Source organism: Callorhinus ursinus, unplaced genomic scaffold (genome assembly GCF_003265705.2).
Source record: "Callorhinus ursinus isolate GAN/ISIS: 27379988/994484 unplaced genomic scaffold, GSC_fseal_2.0 scaffold59, whole genome shotgun sequence".
In the NCBI taxonomy this organism is placed as follows: Eukaryota; Metazoa; Chordata; class Mammalia; order Carnivora; family Otariidae; genus Callorhinus; species Callorhinus ursinus.
Window position 1 is genome coordinate 8104839 of NW_027397121.1, and position 16728 is coordinate 8121566.

Consider the following 16728-nt stretch of genomic DNA (forward strand, 5'->3'; position numbering starts at 1 on the left):
ATCTTGCCATTTGCAACAACATGGATCGACCTGGAGACTATGATGCTAAGTGAAATAAATCAGACAGAGAAACAAGTACCGTATGATTTCACTCATATGTGGAATTTAAGCAGCAAAACAAATGAACAAAGGAGAAAAAAGAGAGAGAGAGAGACAAACCAAGAAACAGCCTCTTAATTATAAAGAATAAACTGATGGTTGTCAGAGGGGAGGCAGGTGGGGATATGGGTGAAAAATAAATCAAAGTAGTCCAGAGCTGCCCCATACCTGGAGGGTGGAGCATCCTAAAACTGGCCATCACTCTGCTCCTCCAGTGGCTGCCAGCTTAGCCTGTAACATACTACCATAAGTAGTAGGCCCCCAAGATTGAAAGGAAATGTGACTTTATGAATAGAGTGTGGGCTCTGGAGTCAGAAACTCTGCTGGTTGTTGGCTGGGTGACTTCAGATGTCTCAGTCTTGAAGGGTTTCATTGTAAATATTACTAAGGATTAAATAAGTTTGTACATGTAAAGTGTGTATCTACTACAAAGCCTTATAGTTATAAAAAAAAAAAACTATAAGGTTTTATTACTCCCCTGGTTCTCCACAGTGGCTTGAAATCCCATTCACTGGCTCTTTCGTCCTAGCACCACAGACCTCTTGACTTTTCCTTACTATCTAACCCCAACATCTGGGCTTCACTGGTTGATCCTCCATGTGTTTCAAGGAACTCCTTTTAAATAGATCTAGGAATTTTTCTCATTTCTAATTATTAAACATTTATTAAGTGCCTATTCCATAGGATGTTCTCTGCCTCAAGAGTTACAAGGATGAAGGAAATACAGTCTCTGGCCTCAAAATCTCTGGAAAATTAGAACTTATTCCAGAGTCCAGATAGAGTAAATTCCCTTCCAAATTCATAAGTTTAAAGTCTTCTAACATATTCTGAAATCTTCCCAGTCTCTTGGTCCCCTCTTCCTTTCTTCTTGCCTCTCTAAAGTTCCAGTTCTTTGTTATGACATAGATTCTGGAATCTTCATAGGCCACACTCCTGTAGTCTGCTTAGGTCTGATCAACCTAAGTCACACAGTTCCTCTGCAACCCTCTGCATGCTTGTCTACAAGGGCGTCCCCCACATTCAAGTTCATACTGCTCAGAAACAGTGATCTTGGAGTGTTCTTTTTATCTTGATCTCCCTCTTACAAAAGAAATCCAGATGACACAGAATCCACTGAAGACAATACCTGGAAAATGGCAGTCTTGGGTATGGACTGACTCCCTCTCTAAGGCCTCCCTGACCCTACTGACTCAGAAGTCTTCTTTTCAGAGACTTTAACACACTGCTTTATCTTACTTGCCTGCTTTCTTTCAAATTCAATATCCTTTCTTTCACTCTCATTGATTCCCCTGAAAGCCTGGGGAAAACAATCCACAATCAACTAAACTCCAGAGTAAGAATACTGATTTCTCCTTTGGTTTCAGGAGTTTGAACTACTAAAAGAAAATAACTATCCTCTGGAATAATAGGAAAATTCCTTAGCCTGTTATCTCACTTCTGGTAATACTACTCACTTTATAATCTGCATCAAAACTTCCTCTTATTTTCCTCATAAATGGAGTGGATCTTCTTCTGTCCAATAGCCAGAGCATTTCAGACACTACACTACCCAAAGGGAGTACCAGAGGCTCACTCCAAGTACTCCACCTTGTTATTCCTTCCTCCCCTAAGGATTACTTCATACCAGTTATGAAATTCTGACTTGCATAAAAGATTCCAAACTATTTACTATTCATTTTAGTGGTCTATTAGGAGCAAATCTCTGAAGGTTGTTTTTTTGGGAAAATTTTCTCATATGATCTAACACCTGAAAGATTTGGTTGACATTTGCCCAATTTTCCCCAATTGGAGGTGTGTCATTACATGTTGAGATGAATTCATCTATTGCTTTCCTGCAGCAGCCTTAATCTTAGTGTAATTAATTTGCTTAGCCCTTCAGAGTCAATTGTCTTCAACATTTTTTACTGTCACAGGCAGATTTATGATTCCTTTTTTCATTCATTCATTCCTCCCTTCTTCCTCCTTCCCTTCCTACCTCTTTTCTTTTTCTTTCTCTTTCTCCCTTCCTTCCTCCACTCCACCCCTTCCTTCCTTCCTTCCTTCCTTCCTTCCTTCCTTCCTTCCTTCCTTCCTTCCTTCCTTCCTTCTGCTTGCCTGCCTGCCTGCCTTTTTTCTCCCAAAGGCTCCTTAGTCTCAGTTCTTCATAACCACAGCAAAATATCTAATTAAGATATGTCTCTTGAATTATACATAAACAGATATAGGTTAAGCAGTTTCAGCATTCTTTCTCCTATCAATCAAAGTAACAGTCATCACCACTGTCTTATCATGAGGGGCTTCGTGGATGATGACTACAAGGTCTTTCCCAATGATAAGCAATTTATGCCATCTGCTGTGGTTTTCATTAATATGACCACCTTCAGTCAGGGGTCTCTAAAAGTTTTGATTGTTCACCCATGTAAAAATTTTTGCACACACATTATATATGTGTGTATATCACACACACATTCCAAATATATGTAATAAACATACTACTGTAATAATATATATTTCAAAACAGAAAATCTAGAATTTTAAAGTTGTAATACAAAATTACATAAAAATAGAACTAATATATTTTTTTTCTCACACACCAGTGGACTGCTTTGCATATCACTGAATCCCTCTAGCCTTTTGCCTGCAGAGATTAAGGGATTCAATTGAGGAGGAAATTTGTCACATTTTCCACTCTAAATCAAGAGTGCACAGCAATTGAAGTTCTTAGTATCTGACCAAAAGGACCAACATAAAAAATAGGCAGGGGAAGGAATGTGGAGAAAATAAATGGGGAAAATAAAGGAAGAAATGAGTTCAGGTAGCAGAAAACAGGGGCAGAGGAGATACGTCTATTTGGTGAAAACAGAAAAGAGGTGACCAGAAGTTGTCTCTGATAATGGCCAGGTCTAAATAACCAGGCCTACAGGTGAGGTTTTGTTGCAGAAATAACTTTGGCTGTCATCCTGACTCTACTGGGACTTGCCATTCTGGCTATTTTATTAACAAGATGGACACGGCACAAGCAAAATGGTGAGTAACAAGTCAAAATGGAAATTCCCTGGGAAAGTCATAGTGGAAGTGATGCCAAGATTCAGTTACAGTTTGTTTCTACTTATTAGATAACTGGAGACTTTGCCAGTATTCTGAGAATCCATTTCAAAACATGAATAAAAGAGTCTTTGACCTATTAGTGATTTCCCTTGCATTTTTAAACTCCCAAAACTCACATTACCAATAATGTCAATGCCCCAAAAAAGCAAATTGAGTTTAAAAATAGTAATAATGAGAATACTCTAAAATTATCTGAGTTCTAAGGGAAATTATCTAAGGAATAAAATGGAAAAGAAAAGATACTGTGCTAGTAGACACCACTAGTTAGTATTATATCAAAAGAATTCAAGAATTTTAGTGACTTAATACTACAGAGATGATAAGAAGAAACAAATATAGAATAGTATTTATCAGTGAAACAGAGATGGGGCTCTTGTAGGCAATGACTTATTTCCATGCCATAAGGTCTCTCTTTCCAGGATTTTCTTCAGTATCTTCCCCACTCCCTTCTAGTCAGCTGCATTCCCTGCCCCCCCCCCAATGACCGTCTTTCTCATCTCAGCACCTATGAGCCCTCAGAGAATAAGTGTGGAGGAACAGGTAGAACTGAGCTGGCTGCAGGTGCTAGAAAAAGGTAGGAACCATTAATACATCATATCAAGAAGGCCACTTTGGGAGCACAGAAACACAGTTTAGAGTGAGGAGAGGTGGGTCAGGAGGAAGAATATCTCTCACAAGTAACTAATAGTAATATTTTTGCTTGATTCTTCCACAGAAATTGATGTATCAAGATACAGTTCAGAACAAAGTAAGTACTTAGACCCAGGAGGAAAGGAAAAATAGAAAGCATAATGGAATTTCCATACATCAGGGACCAAGTCTGTCTTGTTTACCATTGTATGCATAATGCATCATTCCATGAACAGAACTTCTAATTTACTGGGAGAAATCCACTGGAGATTTCTATGCAACACGGAGTGCCAAACTGAAATTGGGCAGAATAAATTAATAGGGGGTAGGTCTGCATGATTCTGAGGTTCTCTTCAGATGCCTCCTGTGGAGCAGCAACAGTAATACCAAGTCATGAAAACAGCAGACTCCTTGGGCAGTGGAATAGAAGGTCTATCTCTGGTAGTGAAGAGAGCCTCAGCAAGGTGCCTGGGTAGAAGAATTGAATGTAGCAGGAATAATAAAAGAGTAAACACAACTAAGATGATTATGATTGAGAAGAGCACCAAGTTCAAGATGTGAAGATGTGAAGCAGATTTTCCATGGCAATGTCTAGTGAGATGCCAGAATTGCTGAAAGATAGCCCAGGATTAGTAAGAGAAGGAAAACAGGAGCTAAGTGCTGGAGCACCAAGAAGGAAAAGCAATTTGAGGCCCCTCCTGATTACTATTTAGTCTAGTGAAACTGGTGACTGGCACAGTCACTCATCATCTGCTCCAGCTATGCAGTCCCTAGTTCCTGCAATGTAAATTAATTCCCATCATCATTCATTTTGGGGGGGAGGGTTATCTCTACTTTAGCTCTCAGAGTCTTAAAGTCCCACTCCTTTTCAAGAAGAAAAACCATGAAGCACTCTCTCCTTTTTACTCCAGGTGCTGGTCTTCTGGACTATGAGGATGGTAGAGGTAAATAGATTAGGAACTACTACAGAATTAATGGAGGAATGTGTTCTTTAGAGAACAAAATAAACTCATCTCCCTTTGAGCACAATTTGTTAGGTCAGCACACCTTTTACTGTTATAATATCCAACTGCCAATCCATCTTTATATATGTGTGTGTGTGTGTGTGTGTGTGTGTGTGTGTGTGTATACACATGATTTTGCATTTTTCTCAGAAAAGGCAAGTATGTCCCCTTCCTAAGACATCAAAAAAATTATTTCCAACTCCTGTTTATACCAGGATCTTGGAAAGGCTAAGAAACCTCTCTGAACAATTTCCTAGATGTGTGAAATAGGGATAAAGAACATAATTCATGGGTTGTCATGAAGACTGCATAATATACATGAAAAGACACAGTAAGCTATAAAGCACAATAGATGAACACAACTTATATTATTATCTTCATTTTAGAAGATGAAATTGATATTCAAAAGTTTAAGAGACCAAAATTCACCTAGCAAAAAAAGGAGTTGGATAGTAAATCCAGGTTCGTGGCCCCAAGTTCAATACTCATATTCTCACATGACACTATCCCCACTTGGTTAAGACAAAAAAGGCTCATTTTAAACTGAATTTCAGTATTTATTATTAGTATTATTAATATTAGTCTAATTAATTGATTAATATTAATCAAATCAGGACATGTAATCTGACGATGCAAAAATAATAATAAAGATTATTTGAAATAAAACATCCAGAAATCTAATGGTTCTAAGTAGATTCCAAGACACCCTACTTTTTTATAAGGACACACACACACACACACTCTACAAGCATAAAGGTTCATATTTCCAAAAGGAGAGAGGAGACAGCTTGATCAGTCTGCTTGCTGTCATGCCCCACACTTGGCCTTTTGGTCCATGCCTCCTCCTCTTACTTCTGTGATTCATTTGTCATGAACAACAGAGTGAGGAACCATGGCATCCTCTCTTCCTTTCCTGAAATGGAATCCAGAGGAAATGGGAACATCTAGGAAAGGAGAAAATTCCTACTATTTGGATTTAGACATATGATGAAATATTTCTTGATGAGCTGTTAGTAAACTTAATCTGTTTTTTTTTCCCCCAAAAGATGTTCCCTCTCAGAGATCTAAAAGAGGAAGAGGTAAACAGATTTTCACCTAGTAAGAAAATAATGTAGACATAGTTGTCAAGGTAGAATCTCATTATGTTTTCATCTTGTCTTTTAGGATTCCGGCATTTGTATTCAACAGAAATCGGTAAATAAATTAGATATTGACTTGTTAAGAAATTAATACAGACATCTATTTATGAGAAATTAAGAATCTTATGTTTTTCCCTCAATCCTTTAGACACTTCATATGATGAACAAGGTAAGTATATTTAGAGATTATGGTAAAATTAAAGGAAAATCAATGTTTTTTTCCTGTTATAACATGAGGGGCTGTAAAACCTAGGTAAAAAGACAGGAAACCAAAGTAATGTATAGAGGATTCTGAGAAGTATTCAGAAATGTTCACCTTCACACCATGAGGTATCTTTCCCCCCAGTACTACCCAATTCCTCTTTTATCCACCTCCTAATTGACTAAAAGTAATCTGAATACTTAAGAAAAATTTAATATCCCAGAACTCAGGAATATTAGCTACTCAGTGTGCCTTTTTAATATAAATGTTAAGAAATGGAGGAATAAATCCCCAAAAATTCATCACATTAAGGTTTGACTTGTGCACTGAAATTCCAAGAGCCCAAGGAAACATGTCTCTTGTCTACTGTTGTCATTTACATCTCATGTTTCTTGGGAAACAAACCTCCTCAGAATAGTTAATCATCACAACACTACATTAAATCAGTGCAAGAAGCTACCCAAATGTGAGAAATATAAGGGTACACAGATAAGTAAAATGCAACTATAAACAAAGGGAGAGAATTAACATGCATTCAGTACCTCCTATGTGCTGGCCACTCTTGTGGACATTTTTTATTTTATTTTAATATCTACAAATGACCCTGTGAACCACAAAGAATGAAGCCCCTGTGGCTGCTCAAGGTCTCTACAGGTTGCTTTAGTGCAAATTAGAGAGAATGTTCCTTTCTCTAGTCAGATGCAGCCTCACTCAAGGACACTGCTGGGATTTCAGTCTCCAAATCCCTCTGTGCAGTGAACAACCTATGCAACCATAATATAGTGGTCCTGAAGATATAGGAGGGGTATCTCACTCTTAACATGTCCAAAACCCAAGTCCTGATCCTGTCACATACAGGTACTGGCACCAGCATTCCCTCAATTGCTCAGACCATCTACCTCTTTAACTTCTTTCTCTCACTCACCTCAGACAATCCACCAGCAAATCCCATCCCCATTACTTTCTCATTATATTTCAAATTAGATCACTTCTCACCATGATGACAATCTTAGCCCAAGCATCAACATCTCTTGCCTCAACTACTTCAGCTGACCCCTAACTGGTTTCTTTCTACTCTTGCCCTCTTATAGTCTATTTTCCTCATCAGTAAGGGTACTCCTTAACAAGCAGTTCTTAAATCAATTAACTTACTATACATTGTTATCCCTAATAAGAAAAATGTTAATGACTTGCCCAAAGCCACAGGGCTTGCAAGTGACTCAACCTGATAGAAATATAGAGTTGTCTGACTTTAGATTTCATGTACCTTATTTTTACACAATTTAGTAATATCTTACTAATTTCCTGCTATGGATCTTTAGTGTAGAGTCTATAATCTTAGCTTCTTTCTATTCCAGGCTACCTTTGCATTCTTAGGGAAAACTTGGATCAGTAAGCATTTTATTGTGGCCTAAATAAACCATAATTTAAAATTCATAATGCCAAATGACAACTTATTTCTTTGATTGCCCAATCACTCTAAGGTGGCCCTATGACGCTCAACCAACTTGTTTCTAAGTTCCCAAGCTCTACCAGTCTGCCCTCCATCACTTCTGGACATGGAAATATAAATTTGCTGGTCAGCTAGAGACTACAAAAATCTTCTGACAGGAAAATATTGGGCAAAGTCATTACATCAGTTTAGGTGCATGAAATTTAGTACTTGAATTTTGATATTTAAATATATCACAAGTTATATTTTAAAGTTGTCATGATCATTCAAAATTTTGAAATGCACTGAATTTATTTTTAATGTTACTAAGTTTTACAGCAAATGTCAATGAGGCACATGAAAATGTTCAGCACCTTGGTATTTTTCTGTTTTCAAATATCCACAGAACCAGGAGAAACAAGTAATTATAGTGTAAACCAGAAGGTTTTGTGTGTCTTGGACTTAATGCCATCACAATAACACCCAAGTATGGCAGGAAAACATTCATTTTCAGAGAATAAAAACCACATTGTCATTACATTTCCAGGTAGATCTTTACTTATACTTTAGTAAAATATCAAATTAAACAATTATGCAACATAATTTGTCATTTCCAGACTGTTAATATTATTTATTTTTACACTTTCATGAAAATAATAGTGATAGCATGAGGAGTTTTCATGTAATTTGCTTTGTCTGTCTCCAGATCTTTTAGACAATGTTTCCACGACATTACTAAGTGAAAAGTTTTAGGTTATAGGATGCACATCCAATCACAATATATATGCGTGTGTGTGTATTCATTATAATTTGCCATCTCTTCATTAAACTTGAACTCTCAATAAGTTGAGTAAATATTTTGCCATTTTTTTCTTACTTGACCTCAACTTATTTTATAACTAAAATGTTCTTCTGTTTCAGCGTTTCTTTCCATGTATAGTTTATTATCTCTTCTCACTACATATTTACCTTTATTAACCTTCACCTGCTTTTTCATGTCATTTGACTCATAAATTAAGTCATGAGAAGACTTTGCCTCTAGGTTCTTGCCTACTTGGGTATTTGAGGGCATTGATTGGGTAATTCTCTGTAATGATATTGAAACTACAGAAATAGAAAATCCAAACTGATTTTTCTTGGTTTCATTTGTGTTTTTAGAGGGATCCAAAGGAGATTACAGTAAGTATTCTCTTGTTTTTCAACAAAAATTTACTTCCCATCAGTAACATTTCCCTAGATTGTAAATACTTTGAGAAAAGAGAAATGCCATCAGTTCATATGAATACTAAGTAATAGATAAAGTCTCCTAGTGCTGATTTAGGATAGTCCGTCAATAACAAACTGTCAGTTTCTAAACTTGGTCTGCTGGTTTCCAAACTGACTGAGAGGAAAGGAAAAAAAAAAAGAGGAAATGATGAGTGACAGAAAAGGGCAGTGATAGAAATAAAGGAGGAGAAGAGGAAAGGAGAGGAAAGGAAAGCAGTGGGGAAGGGATGAGGACAGAGAAATGTCAGCCACAAATTTTCATGGGTATAGCATCTGTCTACTAAAAGCTGAAATCCTTTATAGAGATGGAAGGGATGGAGTTGGTGGGAGTGGCCTCCGGTCCCACCACCAGGTCAGTAGGTCTCCCTGGGACTGGGCTGCAACTCCTGAGAGGAGGTCACGGTGATTGATATGCAAGGTCAATGATCCCAATTCTGATGATTCACCTCATGTTTCTGTGTGTGTGTTTTAGCACCATCAGTCAACTCCCTAGGTAAGTTCCTTGTGGCTTTTCTACTATCATCTGGTTTGTACGTCCTGTAGTTTCTGTATGTTTTTTTCTTTTTCTATATCTTAAAAGAAGTTTTTAAACTAAAGTACAAAAGTAATTGACACTTGTAAATCCATACCCTAGATTTGACAACTGATATTTTGTCATATTTCTCAAGTGACGGATAATATAGAAATCCCTTTTATTCCACTCTCCCCATTTCCCAAACTCTTACAAATATACCATAAATCTTATGTTTATTTTTGTCTATTTATATAATCTTTATGTATCACTGAATAATAATATTGTTTTGTATATATTTGTTTAAAAACTTTACTAAAATGACATCATTCTGAAAGTATCATTACAACTTGCTTTTTTCCCCCAAAATATTGTAATATTGAAAACATACAGAAATCCAGGTTATATATTTTAATTGTTAAATAAATATCCCAACTTACGAACATATTTTTCCTATTCTTTCTCCTATTGATGTGCTCTCAATGTGTTCAATTTCAGCTATCATAAATAATGCTGCAAAATGTCCTTAAATAATTTGAAAAATAGTTTATCCTGGGCACACACGGTGAAATGGGATCAATGAATCTCAGTGTGCATGAACATTTATGTAACTTAAGTACATTTTTCTTTACTAGTTGTTGTTTAATTGAATTCCACATAGGAAGCACTCCAAAATCTGTAAAAGTTTCCCATTTCTCTGCATCAGTAAAAACCCCAGTTTTGTCACATTTTCACCTTATTGCCACTTGGATAAGTGTAAAATTGTTAATTTGCATTTTCCTGCTAACTCCTGAAACTGAGTATCTTATATGTTTACTACCTACTTAGGATTCACCTTATACAAATTGTTCATTTAGTTTACCCATTTACCCATTAGGTTATTGATTTGTAGAAATTCTTTATAACTATGAAAGCTAATCTTTTATATTTTGTTAAATATTTGCAAATATCTTCTCCAATACTATCTCTTACTTTTTTTTAAATTTTATTATGTTATGTTAGTCACCATACAATACAACATTAGTTTTGATGTAGTGATCCACCATCCATTGTTTTCGTATAACATCCAGTGCTCCATGCAATACGTGCCCTCCTTAATACCCATCACTGGGCTAACCCATCCCCCCAGGCCCCTCCTCTCTAAAACCCTCAGTTTGTTTCTCAGAGTCCATAGTCTCTCATGGTTCGTCTCTCCCTCTGATTCCCCCCCCTTCATTTTCCCCTTCCTTCTCCTAATGTCCTCCATGCTATTCCTTATGTTCCACAAATAAGTGAAACCATATGATAATCAACTTTCTCTCCTTGACTTATTTCACTTAACATAATCTCCTCCAGTCCCATCCATGTTGATGTAAAAGCTGGTTATTCATCCTTTCTGATGTCTGAGTAATATTCCATTGTATATATGGACCACATCTTCTTTATCCATTCATCTGTTGAAGGGCATCTCGGCTCTTTCCACAGTTTGGCTATTGTGGACATTGCTGCTATGAACATTGGGGTGCATATGGTCCTTCTTTTCACTACATCTGTGTCTTTGGGGTAAATACCCAGTAGTGCAATTGCTGAGTCATAGGGTAACTCTATTTTTAAATATTTGAGTAACCACCACATGGTTTTCCAAAGTGGCTGTACCAATTTGCATTCCCACCAACAGTGTAAGAGGGTTCCCCTTTCTCCACAACCTCTCCAACATTTGTTGTTTCTTGCCCTGTCCATTTTTGCCATTCTAACTGGTGTAAGGTGGTATCTCAATGTGGTTTTGATTTGAATTTCCCTGATGGCTAATGATGATGAACATTTTTTCATGTGTCTGTTAGCCATTTGTATGTCTTCTTTGGGGAAGTATCTGTTCATGTCTTCTGCCCATTTTTTGACTTGAATATTTGTTTTTTGGGTGTTGAGTTTGAAAAGTTCTTTATAGATCTTGGATACCAGCCCTCTATCTGTAGTGTCATTTACAAATATCTTCTCCCATTCTGTGGGTTGCCTCTTTGTTTTGTTGAATGTTTCCTTTGCTGTGCAGAAGCTTTTTATCTTGATGAAGTCACAAAAGTTCATTTTTGCTTTTGTTTCACTAGCTTTTGGAGATGTATCTTGAAAAAAGTTGATGTGGCCAATGTTGAAGAGGTTACTGCCTATGTTCTCCTCTAGGATTTTGATGGATTCCTGTCTCACATTGAGGTCTTTCATCCATTTTGAGTTTATCTTTGTGTATGGCATAAGAGAATGGTTGAGTTTCATTCTTCTGCATGTGGCTGTCCAATTTCCCATCACCATTTATTGAAGAAACTGTCTGTTTTGTCAAAGACTATTTGACCATAGAGTTGAGGGTCCATATCTGTGTTCTCTATTCTGTTCCATTGGACTATATGTCTGCTTTTGTGCCAGTACCATGCTGTCTTGGTGATCACAGCTTTGTAATATAGCTTGAAATCAGGCAACGCGATGCCCCCAGCTCTGTTTTCTTTTTCAAAATTTCCTTGGCGATTCAGTGTCTTTTCTGATTCCATACAAATTTTAAGATTGTTTGTTCCAGCACTTTGAAAAATGTCATTGGAATTTTGATCAGGATGGCACTGAAGGAAGGTATAGATTGCTCTGGGTAGCATAGAGATTTTAACAATGTTTATTCTTCCGATCCATGAGCATGGAATATTTCTCCATCTTTTTGTGTTTTCTTCAATTTCTTTCATGAGTGTTCTGTAGTTCCTAGAGAATAGATCCTTTACCTCTTTGGTTAGGTTTATTCCGAGGTATCTTATGGTTTTTGGTGCTATTGTAAATGGAATCGTTTCTCTAATTTCTCTTTCTACAGTTGCGTTGTTAGTGTGTAAGAGAGCAACTGATTTCTGTGCATTGATTTTGTATCCTGCCACATTACTGAATTGCTGTATGAGTTCTAGTAATTTGTGGGTGGAGTCTTTTAGGTTTTCCACATAAAGTATCATGTCGTCTGTGAAAAGAGAGAGTTTTACTTCTTCTTTGCCAATTTGAATACCTTTTATTCCTTTTTGTTGTCTGATTGCTGTTGCTAGGACTTCTAGTACTATGTTGAACAATAGTGGTGAGAGTGGGCATCCTCGATGTTTTCCTGATCTTAAGGGAAAGGCTGTCAGCTTTTCCCCATTGAGGATGACATTCACTGTGGGTTTTTCATAGATGGATTTTAGGAACTTGAGGAATGTTCCCTCTATCCCTATACTCTGAGGAGTTTTAATCAGGAAAGGATGTTGTATTTTGTCAAAACTTTTTCTGCATCATTTGAGAAGACCATATGGTTCTTCTCACTCCTCTTATTAATGTGTTCTATCACACTGATTGATTTGCGAATGTTGAACCACCCTTGCATCCCGGAGATAAATCCCACTTGGTCATGGTGGATGATCCTTTTAATGTATGGTTGGAGCCTATTAAGTAGGATTTTGTTGAGGATTTTGGAATCCATATTCATCAGGGATATCAGTCAAAAATTCTCCTTTTAGATGGGGTCTTTGCCTGGTTTGGGGATTAAGGTAATGCTGGCCTCATAGAATGAGTTTGGAAGTTTACCTTCTGTTTCTATTTTTTGAAACAGCTTCATTAGAATAGGTATAATTTCTTCTTTGAATGTTTGGTAGAATTCCCCAGGGACTCCATCAGGCCTGGGACTCTTGTTTTTTGGGAGGTTTTTGATCACTGCTTCAAACTCATTACTGATTATTGGCCTATTCAGGCTGTCAATTTCTTCCTGTTTCAGTCTTGGCAGCTTATAGGTTTCCAGGAAGGCCTCCATTTCATCCAGATTGCTCAGTTTATTGACATATAGTTGTTATAATAATTTCTAATAATTGTTTCTATTTCCTTGGTGTTAGTCGTGATCTCTCCCCTTTCATTCATAATTTTATTAATTTGGGTCCTTTCTCTTTTCTTTTGGATAAGTCTGGCCAGTGGTTTATCGATCTTATTAATTCTTTCAAAGAACCAACTTCTAGTTTTGTTGATCTGATCTACTGTGTTTCTGGTTTCTAATTCATTGATCTCTGTTCTAATTTTAATTATTTCTCTTCTAATGCATGGCTTAGGCATCGTTTGTTGCTTTTTCTCTAGTTCTTTAAGGTGTAGAGTTAGTTGGTGAATTCAGGATTTTTTTATTTTTTTAAGTGAGGCTGGGATGGCTATGTATTTCCCCCTAAGGACCACCTTTGCAGTATCCCATAGGTTTTGGACTGATGTGTTTTCATTCTCATTGGTTTCCATGAATTGTTTAAGTTCTTCTTTGATTTCCTCATTGACCCAAACATTCTTGAGCAGAGTGGTCTTTAGCTTCCAAGTGTTTGAAATTCTGCCAAATTTTTTCTTGTGATTGAGTTCCAGTTTTAAAGCATTCTGGTCTGAGAACATATAGGGAATAATCTCAATCTTTTGGTATCGGTTGAGACCTGATTTGTGACCCAGTATGTGATCTATTCTGGAGAAAGTTCCATGTGCGCTCGAGAAGAATGAGTATTCCCGTTTTAGGGTGGAATGTTCTGTATATATCTATGAGGTCCATCTGGTCCAGTGTATCATTCAAAGCTCTTGTTTCCTTGTTGATTTTCTGCTTAGATGATCTGTCCATTGCTGAGAGTGGAGTATTGAGGTCTCCTACAATTAATGTATTGTTATCAATATGACTCTTTCTTTTGGTTAACAGTTGGCTTATATAGATGGCTGCTCCCATGTTGGGGGCATACATATTTACAATTGTTAGATCTTCTTGTTGGATAGACACTTTAAGAATGACATAGTGTCCTTCTGTGTCTCCAATTACAGACGTTAGTTTAAAATCTAATTTATCTGATATAAGAATTGTTACCCCAGCTTTCCTTTGAGTTCCGCTGGCATGGAAGATGAATCTCCATTCCTTCACTTTCAGTCTGGATGTATCTTTAGGTTCAAAATGAGTCCCTTGTAGGCAGCATATGGATGAGTCCTATCTTTTTTTTTTATAATTTTTTCTTGCTATGTTAATCACCATACATTACATCATTAGTTTTTGATGTAGTGTTCCATGATTCATTGTTTATGCATAACACCCAGTGCTCCATGCAGAATGTGCCCTCTTTAATACCCATCACCAGGCTAACCCATCCCCCCACCCCCCTCCCCTCTAGAACCCTCAGTTTGTTTTTCAGAGTCCATCGTCTCTAATGAATCGTCTCCCCCTCTGACTTACTCCCCTTCATTCTTCCCCTCCTGCTATCTTCTTCTTCTTTTTTTTTCTTAACATATATTGCATTATTTGTTTCAGAAGTACAGATCCGTGATTCATCAGTCTTGTACAATTCACAGCACTCACCATAGCACATACCCTCCCCAATGTCTATCACCCAGACACCCACTCCCTCCCATCCCCCACCTCTCCAGCAACCCTCACTTTGTTTCCTGAGATTAAGAATTCCTCATATCAGTGAGGTCATAGGATACATGTCTTTCTCTGATTGCCTTATTTCCCTCAGCATAACACCCTCCAGTTCCATCCACGTCGTTGCAAATGGCAAGATCTCATTCCTTTTGATGGCTGCATAATATTCCATTGTGTATATATACCACATCTTTATCCATTCATCTGTTGATGGACATCTTGGCTCTTTCCACAGTTTGGCTATTGTGGACATTGATGCTATAAACATTGGGGTGCACGTACCCCTTCGGATCCCTACATTTGTACCTTTGTGGTAAATACCCAGTAGTGCAATTGCTGGATCGTATGGTAGCTCTATTTTCAACTTTTTGAGGAACCTCCATACTGTTTTCCAGAGTGGTTGCACCAGCTTGCATTCTCACCAACAGTGTAGGAGGGTTCCCCTTTCTCCACATCCCCGCCAACATCTGTCATTTCCTGACTTGTTAATTTTAGCCATTCTGACTGGTGTGAGGTGGTATCTCATTGAGGTTTTGATTTGGATTTCCCTGATGCCGAGCGATGTTGAGCACTTTTTCATGTGTCTGTTGGCCATTTGGATGTCTTCTTTGGAAAAAATGTCTGTTGGTGTCTTCTGCCCATTTCTTGATTGGATTATTTGTTCTTTGCGTGTTGAGTTTGATAAGTTCTTTATAGATTTTGGATACTAGCCCTTTATCTGATATGTCATTTGCAAATATTTTCTCCCATTCTGTTGGTTGTCTTTTGGTTTTGTGGACTGTTTCTTTTGCTATGCAAAAGCTTTTTATCTTGATGAAATCCCAATAGTTCATTTTTGCCCTTGCTTCCCTTGCCTTTGGCGATGTTTCTAGGAAGAAGTTCCTGCGGCTGAGGTGGAAGAGGTTGCTGCCTGTGTTCTCCTTTAGTATTTGGATGGACTCCTGTCTCACGTTTAGGTCTTTCAACCATTTGGAGTCTACTTTTGTGTGTGGTGTAAGGAAATGATCCGGTTTCATTCTTCTGCATGTGGCTGTCCAAATTTCCCAGCACCATTTGTTGAAGAGACTCTCTTTTTGCCATTGGACATTCTTTCCTGTTTTGTCAAAGATAAGTTGACCATAGAGTTGAGGGTCCATTTCTGGGCTCTCGATTCTGTTCCATTGATCTATGTGTCTGTTTTTGTGCCAGTACCATACTGTCTTGATGATGACAGCTTTGTAATAGAGCTGGAAGTCCGGAATTGTGATGCCGCCAGCTATGCTTTTCTTTTTCAATATTCCTCTGGCTATTCAGGGTCTCTTCTGGTTCCATACAAATTTTAGGATTCTTTGTTCCATTTCTTTGTAAAAGGTAGATGGTATTTTGATGGGGATTGCATTGAATGTGTAGATTGCTCTAGGTAGCATTGATATTTCACAATATTTGTTCTTCCAATCCATGAGCATGAAAAGTTTTTGCATTTCTTTGTGTCTTCCTCACTTTCTTTCATGAGTATTTTATAGTTTTCTGAGTCCAGATCCTTTGCCTCTTTGGTTAGATTTATTCCTAGGTATCTTATGGTTTGGGTGCAATTGTAAATGGGATCGACTCCTTAATTTCTCTTTCTTCTGTCTTGTTGTTGGTGTATAGGAATACCACTGATTTCTTTGCACTGATTTTATATCCTGCCACTTTACTGAATTCCTGTATGAGTTCTGGCAGTTTTGGGGTGGAGACTTTTGGGTGTTCCACATAAAGTATCATATCATCTGCAAACAGTGAGAGTTTGACTTCTTCTTTAAATTTGGATGCCTTTTGTTGTTGTTGTTGTCTGATTGCTATGGCTAGGACTTCTAATACTATGTTGAATAGCAGTGGTGAGAGTGGACATCCCTGCCGCGTTCCTGACCTTCGGGGGAAAGCTCTCTGCTTTTCCCCATTGAGAATGATATTCGCTGTAGGTTTTTCATCAATGGCTTTTCTGATATTGAGG

At 37.5% G+C, this 16728-nt stretch overlaps 1 protein-coding gene across 1 annotated transcript in view; it reads left to right on the forward strand.

Moving 5' to 3' along the window:
- The first annotated feature begins 1047 nt into the window (after window positions 1-1047).
- The window catches only part of TSBP1 (testis expressed basic protein 1), a 113631-nt gene continuing 97950 nt past the window's right edge, over window positions 1048-16728 (forward strand). Inside the window, exons 1-9 of the mRNA XM_073884787.1 lie at window positions 1048-1245; window positions 3019-3105; window positions 3902-3934; window positions 4728-4760; window positions 5867-5899; window positions 5985-6014; window positions 6108-6128; window positions 8752-8772; window positions 9332-9352. Of these exons, the coding sequence (XP_073740888.1) occupies window positions 1233-1245; window positions 3019-3105; window positions 3902-3934; window positions 4728-4760; window positions 5867-5899; window positions 5985-6014; window positions 6108-6128; window positions 8752-8772; window positions 9332-9352 (292 nt within the window). The 5' untranslated portion in view covers window positions 1048-1232. The remainder of the gene's footprint in view (window positions 1246-3018; window positions 3106-3901; window positions 3935-4727; window positions 4761-5866; window positions 5900-5984; window positions 6015-6107; window positions 6129-8751; window positions 8773-9331; window positions 9353-16728) is intronic.